The sequence below is a fragment of the Loxodonta africana genome, chromosome 5 (assembly GCF_030014295.1).
Source record: "Loxodonta africana isolate mLoxAfr1 chromosome 5, mLoxAfr1.hap2, whole genome shotgun sequence".
NCBI lineage: Eukaryota > Metazoa > Chordata > Mammalia > Proboscidea > Elephantidae > Loxodonta > Loxodonta africana.
Genome location: NC_087346.1, coordinates 114,864,784 through 114,880,165, shown reverse-complemented (window position 1 = coordinate 114,880,165; position 15,382 = coordinate 114,864,784). Strand labels below are relative to the sequence as shown.

General features: G+C 43.1%; 1 protein-coding gene across 3 annotated transcripts in view; it reads right to left on the bottom strand.

Annotated features, from left to right (window-relative positions):
• ATP8A1 (ATPase phospholipid transporting 8A1) overlaps positions 1-12,668 on the bottom strand; it is a 256,187-nt gene extending 243,519 nt beyond the window's left edge. The window contains exon 1 of one of the 3 annotated variants that reach the window (XM_064285868.1): positions 12,461-12,668. In XM_064285868.1, the coding sequence (XP_064141938.1) occupies positions 12,461-12,509 (49 nt within the window). In that variant the 5' untranslated portion in view covers positions 12,510-12,668. The remainder of the gene's footprint in view (positions 1-12,460) is intronic. The other 2 variants (XM_064285867.1, XM_064285869.1) reach the window with 2 other exon arrangements.
• Between the last annotated feature and the right edge of the window lie 2,714 nt (positions 12,669-15,382).

The window sequence follows — 15,382 nt, the reverse complement described above, 5'->3', positions numbered from 1 at the left end:
CAAGCAAAAAAACTAGCAATGACACTATTGAAAAGCTCATATTTAACAAGTTCACAGAGCAGATGAACACCAGGTAAAAATAAACTAAATGTGTTGTACTCTTTATTTGGTTGTAGTGGATTGAATATTTAATTCTCACTTTGAAGGAAAGGCTCCAAAACCTAATAACTGAGTATAGTAATATAAATTTTACCATTTCTGAGGGGGGAAATTGTGTTGTTGTTAGGTGCCATCAAGCCGGTTCCAACTCATAGGGACACTATGTACAACAGAATGAAATGCTTCCCGGTCCTGCGCCACCCTCACAATCATTATTATGCTTGAGCCCACTGTTGCAGCCACTGTGTCAATCCATCTCATTGAGGGTCTTCCTCTTTTTTACAGACCCTCTACTTTGCCAAGCATGATGTCCTTCTCCAGGGACTTACCCCTCCTGAGAACATGTCCAAAGTACATGAAATGTAGTCTCGCCACCCTTGCTTCTAAGAAGCATTCTGGCAGTACTTCTTCCAAGACAGATGTTTGTACTTTTGTCAGTCCATGGTATATTCAACATTCTTCACCAACACCATAATTCAAAGGCATCAATTCTTCCATCTTCCTTATTCATTGCCAAGCTTTTACATACATATAAGGGGACTGAAAATACCATGGCTAAGGTAAGGCGTACCTTAGTCTTCAAGTTGACATCTTTTCTTTTTAACACTTTAAAGAAGACTTTTGCAGCTGACTTGCTCAATGCAATACATCGTTAGATTTCTTGACTGCTGCACCAACAGGTGTTGATTGTGGATCCAAGTAAAATGAAATCCTTAACAATTTCAATCTTTTCTCCATTTATCAAGATGTTGCTTATTGGTCCAGCTGTGAGGATTCTGTTTTCTTTATGTTGAGGTGTAATCCATACTAAAGTGCTTCAGGTCCTCTTCACTTTCAGCAAGAAAGGTTGTGTCATCTGCATAACATAGGTTGTTAATGAGCCTTCCTCCAATCCTGATGCCCCGTTCTTCTTCATACAATCCAGCTTCTTGAACTATCTGCTCTGCATACAGACTGAGCAGCTATGGTGAAAGGATACAACCCTAGCACACACTTTTCCTGACTTTAAACCACATGGTATCCCCTTGTCCTGTCCAAACGACTGCCTCTTGATCTATGTACAGGTTCCTCACAAGCACAATTAAGTGTTCTGGAATTTTCATTCTTCACAATGTTGTCCATAATTTGTTGTGATCCACCTAGTCAAATGCCTTTGTATAGTCAATAAAACACAAGTAAACATCTTTCTGGTATTCTCTGCTTTCAGCCAGGATCCACCTGACACCAGCAATGATATCCCTGGTTCCACATCCTCTTCTGTATCTAGCTTGAGTTTCTGGCAGTTCTCCTTCAATGTACTGCTGCAGCCACTAGTGAGTAACCTTCAGCAAAATTTTACTTGCATGTGATATTAATGACGTTGTTCAATAATTTCTGCATTCAGTTGGAGCACCTTTCTTTGGAATCGGAGGGGAAATTAAGAGGGGTATAATCAGATTCATAAGGTCACTGGGCAATAGTAAAAAAAATTACCAAAAATATCAATATGCTCTTGGTTTCTTGGCTGGCAGATTATATGGCTTCTAACAATCTATTCCTCATCCTCTCTGCAAGCAACTATATTAAAGCATAAAAGCCAGTGGTTTTTTTTTTTTTTTTTTTAAACACTGCTGAACATTAGAATTACCCAGGGAGATTTCTTAAACTATCAGTGGTCTACACCCCCCAAAGACTGACTGATTTCATTGGTCTAGGGTGGGTCCAGGCATTAGTATTGTTTAAAATATCCCCCATATGATTCACTGTGCAGCCAGAGTCGAACACCATTGAGGTACACAATATGGCTATAAAACAACCCACATTACACAAGCCTCCCATGGCCCTGTTCACATTGATGAATGGACACCCTTTGATTAAAGATGGCAGACAGATCATTTTCCTCATGTAATTTTCCTAATGTTTACCCACAAACTGTGAAAATAAACGAAGTTACTAAAAGCTGACTAAGTCCAACGGAGAACATTTATCAGAACCATCCTGGTGTAGATGGTGGATTGAACCCAGTTAAGTTTAAGGTATAAAGCAGCACATCAAACTTGGGTAAATCTAACCAGACAGACCTGTTTCATTTCTTCAGTCAGATAGGGAATGATGTAGGTTTAAAAAAAAAAAGTAGAGTTAGGCAAACTAAAATGGGATTGGGGAGGGTCAACTTATCACAGTCATTATGATGGCAGCTCAGCAGCTGAGCAAGGGATCCAGGGAAAATGGTGCACTCAGAACCAAAGATCTCCAAAACTACACAAGTTTGTTCAGACAAGCTGGCCAAGAGCAATAGTGAGGAAAGTACAAGCAAACATACTCAGAAACCCTAGCAGGCCCAGTTCAGCATCAGGAGAATTGCTCACATGTACAGGGCCCCATAGACCAAGCTAGGGTCAGGGAGCCAAGTCTGCTCTCTGAGGGAGACACTATCAGAACAAGGCAGGGTCCCAGTCCTGGAGGTCTACAAGTTGCTGTGACACACACTCAGAGCACTGGAGAAATGGTGACAGGTGATTCATGCCTCTTCCCTAGAGTGCTAAGTCAGAGCTCCTTAAATCTCTTACCTAAGGTTTTAGAGACTGGGGCAGGGCTAAATCTATATGGGGATGAGGAAAGGATAAGAGGAAAAGATGGGCTGCAGACACTGGAAGGACATTTCTTGTATACCAAGTTGGCTTTATCTTGGGGCCAGAGTTAGCCACAGGGACCTAATCCAATTATAGAAACTCAACTATTCTAGATTTGTCAGAACAAAACATCTAATTCACCTCTATAAAGCCAGTCTTGTATTCTAAACAGGTCTGGCCCACTGAGGAGGTTTCTTGGTTCAGAACCTGGGCTGCCTTTGGCCTTCTCATTAACCTTTCCTGCCTTAGCTGTCACCTGACTAACCTGATGCTATTAGGCACAGCCCTAAATGGATCAGGATCCAAAACCCACTGCTGTCGAGTCAATTCCGACTCGTAAATCTTTACGGAAGCAGAATGCCACATCTTTCTCCCAAAGGGCAGCTGGTGGGTTCAAACAGTCGACCTTGTGGTTAGCAGATGAGTGCTTAATCACTGCACCACCAGGGCTCGAGGTCAGTCATCTCCAAAGATGGCTCAAAGAAATAATGAACAAGAGGTTCAATTTAAAAGACACTTCCCTTGGCAATAAAAGCATACCACTGAAAGCTACTGTGTATATACACACATTGCATGTTAACATGATGGTTTCTGCTTATCAAATCCATCTTTAAAAGTTTTTTTGTTTTTGTTTTTACTGGAAACAAAATAGGCTTCAAAAGATGCTACAATGTACATATATAAAATCCTTAAATTATCACAAGGGCCATGTCTAAAGCAATATTATCTAAGCACTATTCTGTGAGGTTTTATGAGGACATTCGTGATTGGCCTTCTGTTGTAAGGAAAAGAAGTTCAAGGCTTAAATTTCTGCTTAAGAGAGAAGTATATTCATATACGTATTTTGAATACGCTCACTTTGAGCCATGAATTTTCATTACAAAATTTTATATTCTGAAAAACTCTAATAAATTCTAACCTACAAGCACTTGCTAAAAATATAATCTAGAGTTGTGCTGTCCAATATGGTAGCCGCTAGCCACATGTGGTTAGTGAGCACCTGAAACACAGCAAGTTCAAATTGAGAAGTGCTGTAAGTATAAAATACACCCTGGGTTTAGAAAATTTAGCACAAAAATATGAATGTGAAATATCTCATGGTTAACTTTTTTATTAATGACATGTTGAGATGATGATATTTTAGATATCCTGGGTTAAAGAAAATATATTATTAAAATTGATTTCGGCTGTTTGGTTTTGCTTTTTAACGTGGCTACTAGAAAATTTAAAATGACATACATGCCTAGCATTTGTGGCTCACATTTTATTTTTCTTAGATAGTGCTGACCTGAGATACGAATGCCAGTTTAATATAAGTAGATTCCATGGAACAATTAGTTAAATCCCAGCTAGTCTAAATTCTCACCTCTACCCCAGAAGGGTAAAGAGAGTAATATCTAGGCTATTACAAAAGGGCTACTATCTGAAATCTTCAATGTGGTAAGTTGGAACCCGAGTCCATGAAGCAGATAAAAATGAATCGATCTTCCTGAGAAAAAAACAGATGAATCCAAATATATCTGATCAATTCTAATTAATCAAAAACATCTTTCTAAAAATACTCTGGTCTATGACATACAATATTATTTAAAAACAAAGAGATGAAATTTAACTGAAAACTATTAAAAATGAAAGAATTTAGACCAATGGTCAATCTCAAAATCAACAGTTCCATACACGCACTAACAGTCACAAACAAAAAAATTTATATTTTAAAAGCATCCCACTCACATATCCCTCACGTGTCTGTCAGTTTGTCGTACTGTGGGGGCTTGTGTGTTGCTGTGATGCTGGAAACTATGCCACCAGTATTCAGATACCAGCAGGGTCACCCATGGAGGATGGGTTTCAGCCGAGCTTTCAGACTAAGACAGACTAGGAAGAAGGACCCGGCAGTCTATTTCTGAAAAGCATTAGCCAGTGAAAACCTTATGAATAGCAGCAGAACATTGTCTGATATAGTGCTGGAAGATGAGCCCCCCAGGCTGAAGGCACTCAAAAGATGACTGGGGAAGAGCTGCCTCCTCAAAGTAGAGTCGACCTGAATGACGTGGTTGGAGTGAAGCTTTCGGGACCTTCGTTTGCTGATGTGGCACGACTCAAAATGAGAAGAAACAGCTGCAAACATCCAAGCATAACAGTGATTGTAAGGATGGCACAGAACCGGGCAGTGTTTCGCTCTGTTGTGCGTAAGGTCGCTATGAGTCAGAACCAACTCGACAGCACCTAACAACAACAACGACAACATTCACATACGTTCACAAAATATAAATCATCTAGGAATAAAATCATTCAAATGTTCAGGACTTATTTTAAGAAAACTCTCTCTAGTATATGAAAGAAGATACCAGTAAATAGAGAAATTAGCTTTGTGGTACAGGAAATTGCTTTCATTGGCCCTTCTAGCCATGGTCTTGTAACTTTCGCAGAATGATTGACTGGCACTATTCAAATAAGGTGTGTAAAACCCTTGCAGTGATTGAACAGTTTACTGTTATGTTGTTGTTAGGTGCCGTCTAGTCAGTTCCAACTCATGGTGACCCTATGCACAACAGAACGAAACACTGCCCGGTCCTGCGCCATCCTTACAATCGTTGTTATGCTTGACCTCATTGTTGCAGCCACTGTGTCAATCCACCTTGTTGAGGGTCTTCCTCTTTTCCACTGACCCTGTACTCTGCCAAGCATGATGTCCTTCTCCAGGGACTGATACCTCCTGACAACATGTCCAAAGTACGTAAGACGCAGTCTCGCCATCCTTGCCTCTAAGGAGCATTCTGGCTGCACTTCTTCCAAGACAGATTTGTTCGGCAGTCCATGGTATATTTGATATTCTCCACCAACACCACAATTCAAAGGTGTCAACTCTTCTTCGACCTTCCTTATTCATTGTCCAGCTTTCACATGCATATGATATGATTGAAAATACCATGGCTTAGGTCAGGCGCACCTTAGTCTTCAGGGTGACATCTTTGGTCTTCAACACTTTGAAGAGGTCCTTTGCAGCAGATTTGCCCAATGTAATGAATGTGTCTTTTGATTTCTTGACTGCTGCTTCCATGGCTGTTGATTGTGGATCCAAGTAAAATGAAATCTTTGAGAACGTCAATCTTTTCTCCGTTTATCATGATGTTGCTCATTGGTCCACTTGTAAGGATTTTTGTTTCTTTATGTTGAGGTGTAATCCATACTGAAGGCTGTGGTCTTTGATCTTCATTAGGAAGTGCTTCAAATCCTCTTCACTAACAGTTTACTATGACTATGCAAATAGGGTGACTGTGGTCTACCAGGGGGACTAGTTGGTTTGTTGTTGTTAGGAGTCACTGAGTCGGCTCCAACTCATAGCAGCCCTACGTACAACAAAAAGGAACACTGCCCGGTCCTGCACCATTCCCACAATTGGTGTTATGCTTCAGCCCGTTGTTGCAGCCACTGTGTTAATCCATACCCTTGAAGGTCTTCCTCTCTTTCGCTGAGCCTCTACTTTACCAAGCATGATGTCCTTCTCCAGGGACTTATCACATACTTTGGAGAGATGAAAGTATGTGAAATGAAGTCTCGCCATCCTTGCTTCTGAGGAGCATTCTGGCTGTACTTCTTCCAAGACAAATTTGTTCATTCTTTTAGTTGGTTTAAGGGGCTTAAAAGGCCAATCCCACAGGGTTCAGGGGGATCACACTACATCAAGAAGAGTCTGAATCAGAGTGTGTCCTTTGGACCAAGACCCAGAGTCCCTGCACTGAGAACCTCCTAGACCCAGGAGAAAGAGCTGAAGATTGCGAGAGAGAGTGGCAGTGAGCCTGTCTGGCCCACAGAGCGAGAGCTGAGTGCCTTTCGTCAGGAGGCTTGCCTATGGAGCTAAAAGAGCTGCAACACTTGCCCGGGCAGGGCAGAGGTCCCAGTGTGCCCTGTGCAGGGGTTGCCTGAGCAGATTCTGTGCAGGGGTCTTCCTATAGCAAGGTGGAGCGGGAAGCCTCTGGGTGGGAGGCTTGCCAGTGAAGCTAAAAGGGTAGTAACGCTTATGCAGGTCAGAGGCCTGAGTGTGCCCCATGCAGGGGTTGCACGCCTCCACCCTGGGCCATAGCGGTCCAGGCAGCTTGGCAGGAGCCAGCAGCAGAAGCTTAGAAAGGTCCAGACGCAAAGGCCGGGGAGATCCTGTCCAGGGGCCTTCCAGGCAGTGTAAGACCCGGGAGCAGAGCAGAAGACTGGGGAGCTGTGCAGGCGCCCCATGCAGCGTGGTGGTAGCCTGAGGCAGCAGTGACATGAACACAACATGTGACCTGAACCACAGTACACCTACCCAGTGACATAAGAATGGACATGGGTAATTTGGGGAAGGGTAAGCATTTCATATTTGAGAATTTGTTGTTATTGTTTACTATTTGGTTTCTATAAATAATAATAATGGCTTTAACTTTCCCAACACTGTGTAAGCATCTCATGTGTACGGCTCAACCACAGGTGAATGGAGCACCCACAGAATGGTTGATACCGGTGGGGTGGACATGTCTCATTCCTAGCAGCCTAATGGCTACCCAGAAGCTTGAGGCATAGCCTGTCTGTGTGTGCAACGCAGATAGACAGACATGCACATACAAGCTTAAGTAACCCAATATATGAAAAATGCCACATTTCTTATTAAGTTGCCGTAAAGGAATTGGAGACTAGCAGTCAATGGCAGACCAAAATAAAAGAGAGTGAAGAAAAAGACAAAAATGACTCAACTATATACGTAAATTCAGTACAAAAGAAGCACCACAAATTAGTATGGAAAGAATGGATTATTAAATATATGATTATCGTGCCAGGTAAATAATGATCTGCAAAAAATTAAAATCAGATTCATACCTCACAACTCACACCAAAATAAATTCTACATGAATTACAGATATAACTTTTTAAAATGAAACTAAACGTTCTACAAGAAAAATACAAGTGAAATTTTCTTATTATCTTGAAATAAGAAATATGATACTAAAGCAAAAATTTTAAGGAAAAATTTAAAGATTATACTTCATAAAAACTTATATACAAAAGAAAAACTATAAACAAAGTTAAAAGTTAAACTATAAATAGGGAAAATGGTTAATACCTGTTATCAAGAAACTTAAAATATAAGATGTCCTTAGGTCACAGAAGCTTCATAGACACATCCAAACTCCCTGAGGGACCGAATTCCTGGGCTGAGGGCTGGGGACTATGGTCTCAGGGAACATCTAGCTCAATCGACATAACATAGTTTACAAAGAAAATGTTCTACATCCTACTTTGGTGAGTAGCCTCTGGGGTCCTAAAAGCTTGTGAGTGCCCATCTTAGATACTCCACTGGTCCCACCCCAACTGCAGCAAGGGAGGATGAAAAAAAACCAAAGACACAAAGGAAAGATTAGTCTAAAGGACTAAAGGACCACATCTAACACAGCCTCCACCAGACTGAGTCCAGCACAACCAGATGGGACCCGGCTACCACTACTGACTGCTCTGACAGGGATCACAACAGAAGGTCCCGGTCAGAAGTGAAGATAAATGTAGAACAAAATCCTAACTCACATAAAAAGACCAGACTCACTGTTCTGACAGACACTGGAGAAACCCCGAAAGTATGGTCCCTGGACACCCTTTTAACTCAGTACTGAAGTCACTCCTGAGGTTCACCCTTCAGCCAAAGATCAGACAGGCCCATAAAACAAAACGAGACTAAATGGGCACACAAGACCAGGGGCAAGGCTGAGAAGGCAGGAGGGGACAGGAAAGCTGGTAATAGGGAACCCAAGGTCAGGAAGGGATAGTGTTGACATGTCGTGGGGTTGGCAACCAACATCACAAAACAATATATGTATTAATTGTTGAATGAGAAACTAATTTGTTCTGTCGACCTTCTTCTAAAGCACAATAAAGCTCTTAAAATTCAATACAAAAAAAAAAGGTTCAAAAAGAAACACGAATAGGCAGTTCAGAAAAAAGTAAAAATAATCACTAAACTTACCAAATGTCCAACCTAACTAAACAATGTATTAAAGTAATGTAAACTTAAAGATTCATGTTTTGCACTGCTTATTAAAAAGATTAAAAAAAAAAAAAAAAAGTTACCCAGTGCTGGAGAAAAGATAAACAGGCACTCTCATTTACTTTCGGTGGGATTGAAATGGGTATGATTTTTCTAGCAATTTTGAAATACACATCAAAACTTATAAAAAGGTACATAGTTTTGGCCCAGAAATCCCTCTGTAGAAACTTTTCACAAAGAAATAATCAGAAAAAATTGAATCCATGGGCTTGACTTTCGATTTCTTTCTTTTTTCTTCAAAAGGTTAATTTTTTTTAGCTGTTTTACCTTACTTTTAACCCTGGCTTCAAGGTGATCCCTAGTAGATGCTGTAACGTACAGCCCTTTAACAAATGGTTACAAATTTGAGAGAATAAGGCTACGGACCTAAAGTGTACAAAAATGTGCAAAGATGTTTATTCAAGATTTGTTTAAAAAACAAACTGAAATGACTTAAATATCTACCCACAGAGGATTCCTTAGTAAATTCTTATATACTGGCATAACAATGCTAAGCTGCCATAAAATTAATGCTATAGATCTGCACATTCAATAAATAATTATCGAGCCCCCACTAAGTGCCAAGCACACAGTCTAGGCACTGAGGACACAGCAGTAACACTAGACAACAATCCCACCCTTCACAGAGTTTCCATAAATCTCTATTTGATAGGCAATGATGTCCATGAAATACTATCGAGTGGGGGAAATAAAAATTAAAAATAGAGTAAGATTTGTTTTTCCTAACAAATATATTTCTCCTCTCCTGAAAAACAGTTGGGAAGGATATACACGTTAACAGTGATTATTTTTGGATGGCGTAGTTTGGTGTGACTTTTACTCTCTTCTTGAAACCTTTTGAAGTGTGAGGTTTTTCAACGAGCACATATCGTTTCTACAATCAAGAGAAGAATCTTAGGCTACGCTCATTAAAAACCAAGTTCAAAGCTATCCATTCATTCAATAAATACGAAGTAGTATCTATGTGGATGGAAAAGCTCAATATCATCAGTCAGAACAAGGCCAGGGGCCGACTGTGAAACAGACCATCAATTGCTCATATGCAAGTTCAAGGTGAAACTGAAGAAAATCAGAACAAGTCCATGAGAGCCAAAATATGACCTTGAGTATGTCCCACCTGAATTTAGAGACCATCTCAAGAATAGATTTGACTCATTGAACACTAGTGACTGAAGACCAGACGAGTTGTGAAATGACATCAACGACATCATCCATGAAGAAAGCAAGAGGTCACTGAAAAGACAGGAAAGAAAGAAAAGATCAAGATGGATGTCAGAGGAGACTCTGAAACTTGCTCTCGAACATCGAGCAGCTAAAGCAAAAGAAGAATTGAAGAAGTAAAACAACTGAACAGAAGACTTCAAAGGGCCTCTCGAGAAGACAAAGTAAAGTATTATAATGACATGTGCAAAGTGCTGGAGATGGAAAACCAAAAGGGAAGAACATGTTCGGCATTTCTCAAGCTGAAAGGACTGAAGAAAAAATTCAAGCCTTGAGTTGCAATAGTGAAGGATTCTATGGGGAAAACATTAAACCATGCAAGAAGCATCAAAAGAAGACGGAAGGAATACACAGTCACTATACCAAAAAGAATTAGTCGACGTTCAACCATTTCGAGAGGTGGCATATGATCAGGAACCAATGGTACTGAAGGAACAAGTCCAAGCTGCTCTGAAGGCACTGGCAAAAAACAAGGCTCCAGGAATTGACAGAATATCAATTGAGATGTTGCAACAAACGGATGCAGTGCTGGAGGTGCTCACTCATCTATGCCAAGAAATATGGAAGACAGGTTCCTGGCCAACAGACTGGAAGAGATCCATATTTATGCCTATTCCCAAGAAAGGTGATCCAACTGAACGTGGAAATTATAGAACAATATCATTAATATCACATACAAGCAAAATTCTCCTGAAGATCATTCAAAAATGGCTGCAGCAGTGTATCGACAGGGAACTGCCAGAAATTCAGGCCCGTTTCAGAAGAGGATGTGGAACCAGGGATATCATTGCTGATGTCAGATGGATCCTGGCTGAAAGCAGAGAATACCAGAAGGATGTTTACCTGTGTGAATCCGCCAGGCGCTCCTTGGAAACTCTATGGGGCAGTTCTACTCTGTCCTATAGGGTCGCTGTGAGTCAGAATCGACTCGATGGCAGTGGGTTTGGTTTGGTTTGGTTTTGGTATTACTTATTCGGAGCTCTAGTGACACAGTGGTGAAGAACTCAGCTGCTAACCAAAACGCTGGCAGTTCAAATCCACCAGCTGCTCCTTGGAAACCCTATGGGGCTGTTCTACTCTGTTCTATAGGGCTGCTATGAGTTGGAATCAACAAGCAATTTATTATCTACTCAAGTGTGCATTTAAAACTGTTAACATCCTATATAAATATTTTTTCAGTACATTACAAGCGAAAATAACCATATGCTAAATTCTGTGTGGGACTATTACATGGTATTCTCCCCAGAATAAATTCATTTAGTATTCCCTAAAAGCTGCAATCAGAAAAACACATACATCTTAAAGCCCAGTGTCCCCATTTTTTACACGGCAAATCTGGAGAGGAAAAGTAATAAAATGGCCTGTCTCAAACCCCTGGAATTCTAGTCTAACTTCCATATCTTTTTTCTAAAACTACTTTTTTTTTTTCATATTAAAGGATGGGAATGAGGTGGGAATCAGTGATCATGGCAAGACAGACTAGATCTCAAAAACAGATTACTCCACCCTTCGCAGGATTCAAGTATGGGTTCATGGAAGAGAAAAACAAACCAAAAACTTAGAGATACGTATAATCTTGGCTCTGCCCAGAGCAAAATCAAGGCATATTTACTGAGTGCCTGCCACATGACAGGCAGGGTGCGCAAAGCAGAGCAGAGTCTCTGTCCTCCAAAAGCTTACAAGCTTGCACCCCTATTGCTCAGTGTTGACAAGTGTAGCCATTCAACAGCTGGCCCTGGGTGGAGCAAAGAAAATAGCTTCCACCTTGCTGGAAAGTCAGCCCAGCTGGCCAAAGTGCGGGTTGCAGGGAAAAGGAAAAATAAAAACAAAAAAACCCAGACGTGACCTGGGTGAGACTCCGACGCTGAAGGCCCCAATTGCAGAGACACGATCCCCACTGAGCACCCCAATTAAGGCTTCTCGCGCTCTGAGAAGCAAGGAGCTGAGGATCATAGGATCCTGCAATCCGGGAAAGGCAAATCTTCTTCTCGGGTAGCTGTGATGTGGGGGCTGCAAGAGGGTGGGCGCCGGAGGCGAGGGTGGAGGGGTTGGTGATCTGTTCCAATTGGAGGGAAAGCGGAGAGGGGGAGATCGGCAAGCTACAGGGGAGGGCACCGGGCAGAGTGAGAGCGTTAGATGACAAGGACCGAATGGTAAAGCTGCAGTGAAAAGCGAGTCTTGGGGCTCCCGCCTAGGACATCAATTCGGGATTGTACAGCCAGAAAAAGGTCTACGAGTGCACTGGAGGCGGCGCAGGGAGAAGGGTCCGCCAGCGACCAAGAGCAACCGCCAGATAGCCCGGGGGAGGAGTTGGAACGGGGCGTCTCGTCTCCGACAGACAGACAGACAGACACACACACACACACACACTCACTCACTCTCTCACCGCCAGACCTCAGGCTGGCCCCAAGCCGCCCCCGCGCGCTCCGCCGCACAGCCCCGCGCTGCGACTGCCACTCACCCTCGGCGCGGGAGCGGATCTCGGACACTGTCCTCCGCATGGTGGGCATTGCAGCGGCGGTAGCCGCAGGTGGGTCCTCAGCCTGCTGGACTCGGCACCTGTCGCGGCGCCGCACGGGCGGGAGACCTGGCTTCGCCGAGCAGATCGCTCAGACAGAGCGCTGGCCCCACCGCCCACCCAGGGCAGCGCCGCCGCCGGGCGCGGCCCCCGCACGCCGGCAGAAGGAGGACACTGAAGCGGCAAAGGTGGCGGCGTCCGCAGAGCTGGGCGAGCTCTCCCTGCAGCCACGGAGGGGGCGGCTCGGCGAGGGGCGGAGCTCCGGCGGCGGCGCAGGGGGAGGGGCCTCCGGGGAGCGCGCTCGCTGGCTCCCGGGGCAGCACCTCCCGGAAGGCGGGAGAGGGGCGGGGAGAGACCCGGGAGAGCCTCCTGCGCCCCGCCCCGCCCCTCCTCGGACCGTACCACTCTCAGGAGAGGGGTGTTAGCCACCTCCGGCACCCTCGCTCCGCCCTGGCTAGCCCGGTGTCTTTTCACTCTCGCTCGAACTCCCCCAAGTCTTGTCCAGTGGGGAGGAGGTGCTTTGACTCCTGCATCCTCTCACATCCCCTCCCACCACCCTCTAGCTTTTAACAGTGGTGGAGCCTTCAGTTTTCTGGAAAGGGGTGCTGGTTCTGAGCGGGCAAGCAAAGAGAGGAGGGGAATGGGAGGCCTAGGGTTAACTCCCAGCGGTAGCAGTGGAAAGGGACGGCGTGATAGCCGCTGAGGTGGTATTCTAGCCTCCTTACTGCCAGCCTAGTGGCCTGAGCTCCGTTTGCCCCCTCGCTTAACCTACTAGCACAAGGCCAGGGGTCTCAGGCCCTGCCGCCCCAGCTCGCGGGGCTTAGGATGAGCCTGGGGCTGGCCTAGAGAGTGAGCCGGGATTGTGTTGGGTAGCCTGACAAAGACCTGAAATTGCAATAAAATCGACTAACTTGCCCCCTTCGCCCCCCCACCCCCTCGCAAAAAAAAAAAAAAACCAAACCCATTGCCGTCGAATGGATTCCGACTCATAGTGACCCTATAGGACAGGGTAGAACTGCCCCATAGGGTTTCTAAGGAGCGCCTGGTGGATTCCAACCACCCACCTTTTAGTTAGCAGCTATAGGTAGCATTTAACCGCTAGGCCACCAGCGTTTCCACCCAGGTGGTTCAGAAAGGACCTTTTTTAATTTGGGTTTTTGGTTTTGGCCAAGTCTGCAGAAATAAGAGTGTAGTAGTTTTACCTGAAAAGCGGAGAAGGATTCTCGTATGAAATAAAAAATATATTAAACTTTAACTTGCCCTACATGCTGGGGACCATCTTGACCTCATTACCTTTTACGTGTGTGTGTAGACCAAGATCTATGCTAACAGAAGGTATCAAAAGAAGTACAGTGTTTTTTACTTATTGTTGATTTTTTCTTCAAGTTAGGATGTAAGGTTCTGGGTTTTCTGATGAGCTGCTGAAATGGCAAAAAAGAAAGAAAGTTAGAAGGAACTTTCTTTTCCCCAGCACCCAGTGAAAGAGAGTCTCACCTGGAGCCCTTTTATGTGAGCTGTTTTCAAATCCTGAAGAGAGAGGTCTGGAGAAGTTTGACTCTAGAAAGAAGTGATTGTTCCCAAGCCTCAGGAAAAAATAAAATGTGGTACTAGCACTGTATCTCAGTCTGTGGCATTTCCTTCCACTTGGGTAGGTAGCATTTCTTAATCAGAGTCCTGCCCCACATTAATGCTCAATGCATATTTATGACAAGCCCACTCTGCTTGGCTCTGATTCAGATGCTGGGCTTAGAACAAAGAAAGTGTATTCCCAGTGTTGTGGAACATCGAAGGGTAGAGTTAGACTCAAAAATAAACGTGTCTATTTCAGCGATGAACATGATTTAAAAGTGTGGTCTTCTAAAAGTCAAAAAATGAGGAAACAGCCTTTTTAGGACTGTCATCACTGTCCGTTTTTAAATCACGCTTCCTCTAACTTGATAAACATTGCTTAAAGGACTAAGTACAACAAGAAAATAGTAAAAACAAATAAGTAAAATCGGCTTTAAAAGTTAATGATCAGAAACCGGACAAAATGCAGCACTTTTGTAATTAACATTTTAGGTGAAATTATATATAAAACCAGCACCAGTTTTTATCTAAAATCTTGACCGTATTTGATTTACTAAGCAATTGCCTTTGTACTTCCTTATGAGTCCTAATGATGCTCAATTCAGCTTATTTACAAATAATAATTAACTGAAAGGAAGTTCCAGAGATCACCACTATTTCTATAATGCAATCTGTTTTATGTAATCTGTGCGTGCTTCTGTGTGTGACATTAACAACTCATCAGCAAAGTTGGCAACATCTGTTATTTCTCCCCATGTTTTTACAACAATCTTTCATACAGAGAAGAACATTGGATGAAATATTCCATAGCTTACTGTATGTTCTTTCCCAGATTGTACTATCACTTTATCCATAATGGCAAGAGTATCCCACCTACCCCATTTCAAAAAAAATCTCTCACTCCTGTTTGCTAGAAACAGAGCTTGGAACTGGTTCCTTCAGGTTTGAACCCCTGCTGAAAATCTGCATTTCTAACAAGTTCCCAGGAGACGCTAATGCTGCTGGCTAAAGACCAATTCTGAGAGCCAATAACTGAGCAGTGGTTCTCAAAATTTATTACACAATAAGAATCACCTGGGAATTGTGCTAAACTGTAGATTCTAATTCAGTATATCTGGGGTGAAAATGCAAATTCTCAGCAGGGGTTCGAACCGGAACAAACTGGTTCAAACACCTGGCTAGAAACGACATACATTTTTATTGGTTCAGAAACCAGATCGAAGTTGAGTATTGTGCAAATCTTTATCTGTTTGGTTTCAAAGCCCTCTCCAACCTTAACTTCCATTGTTGTGAGTA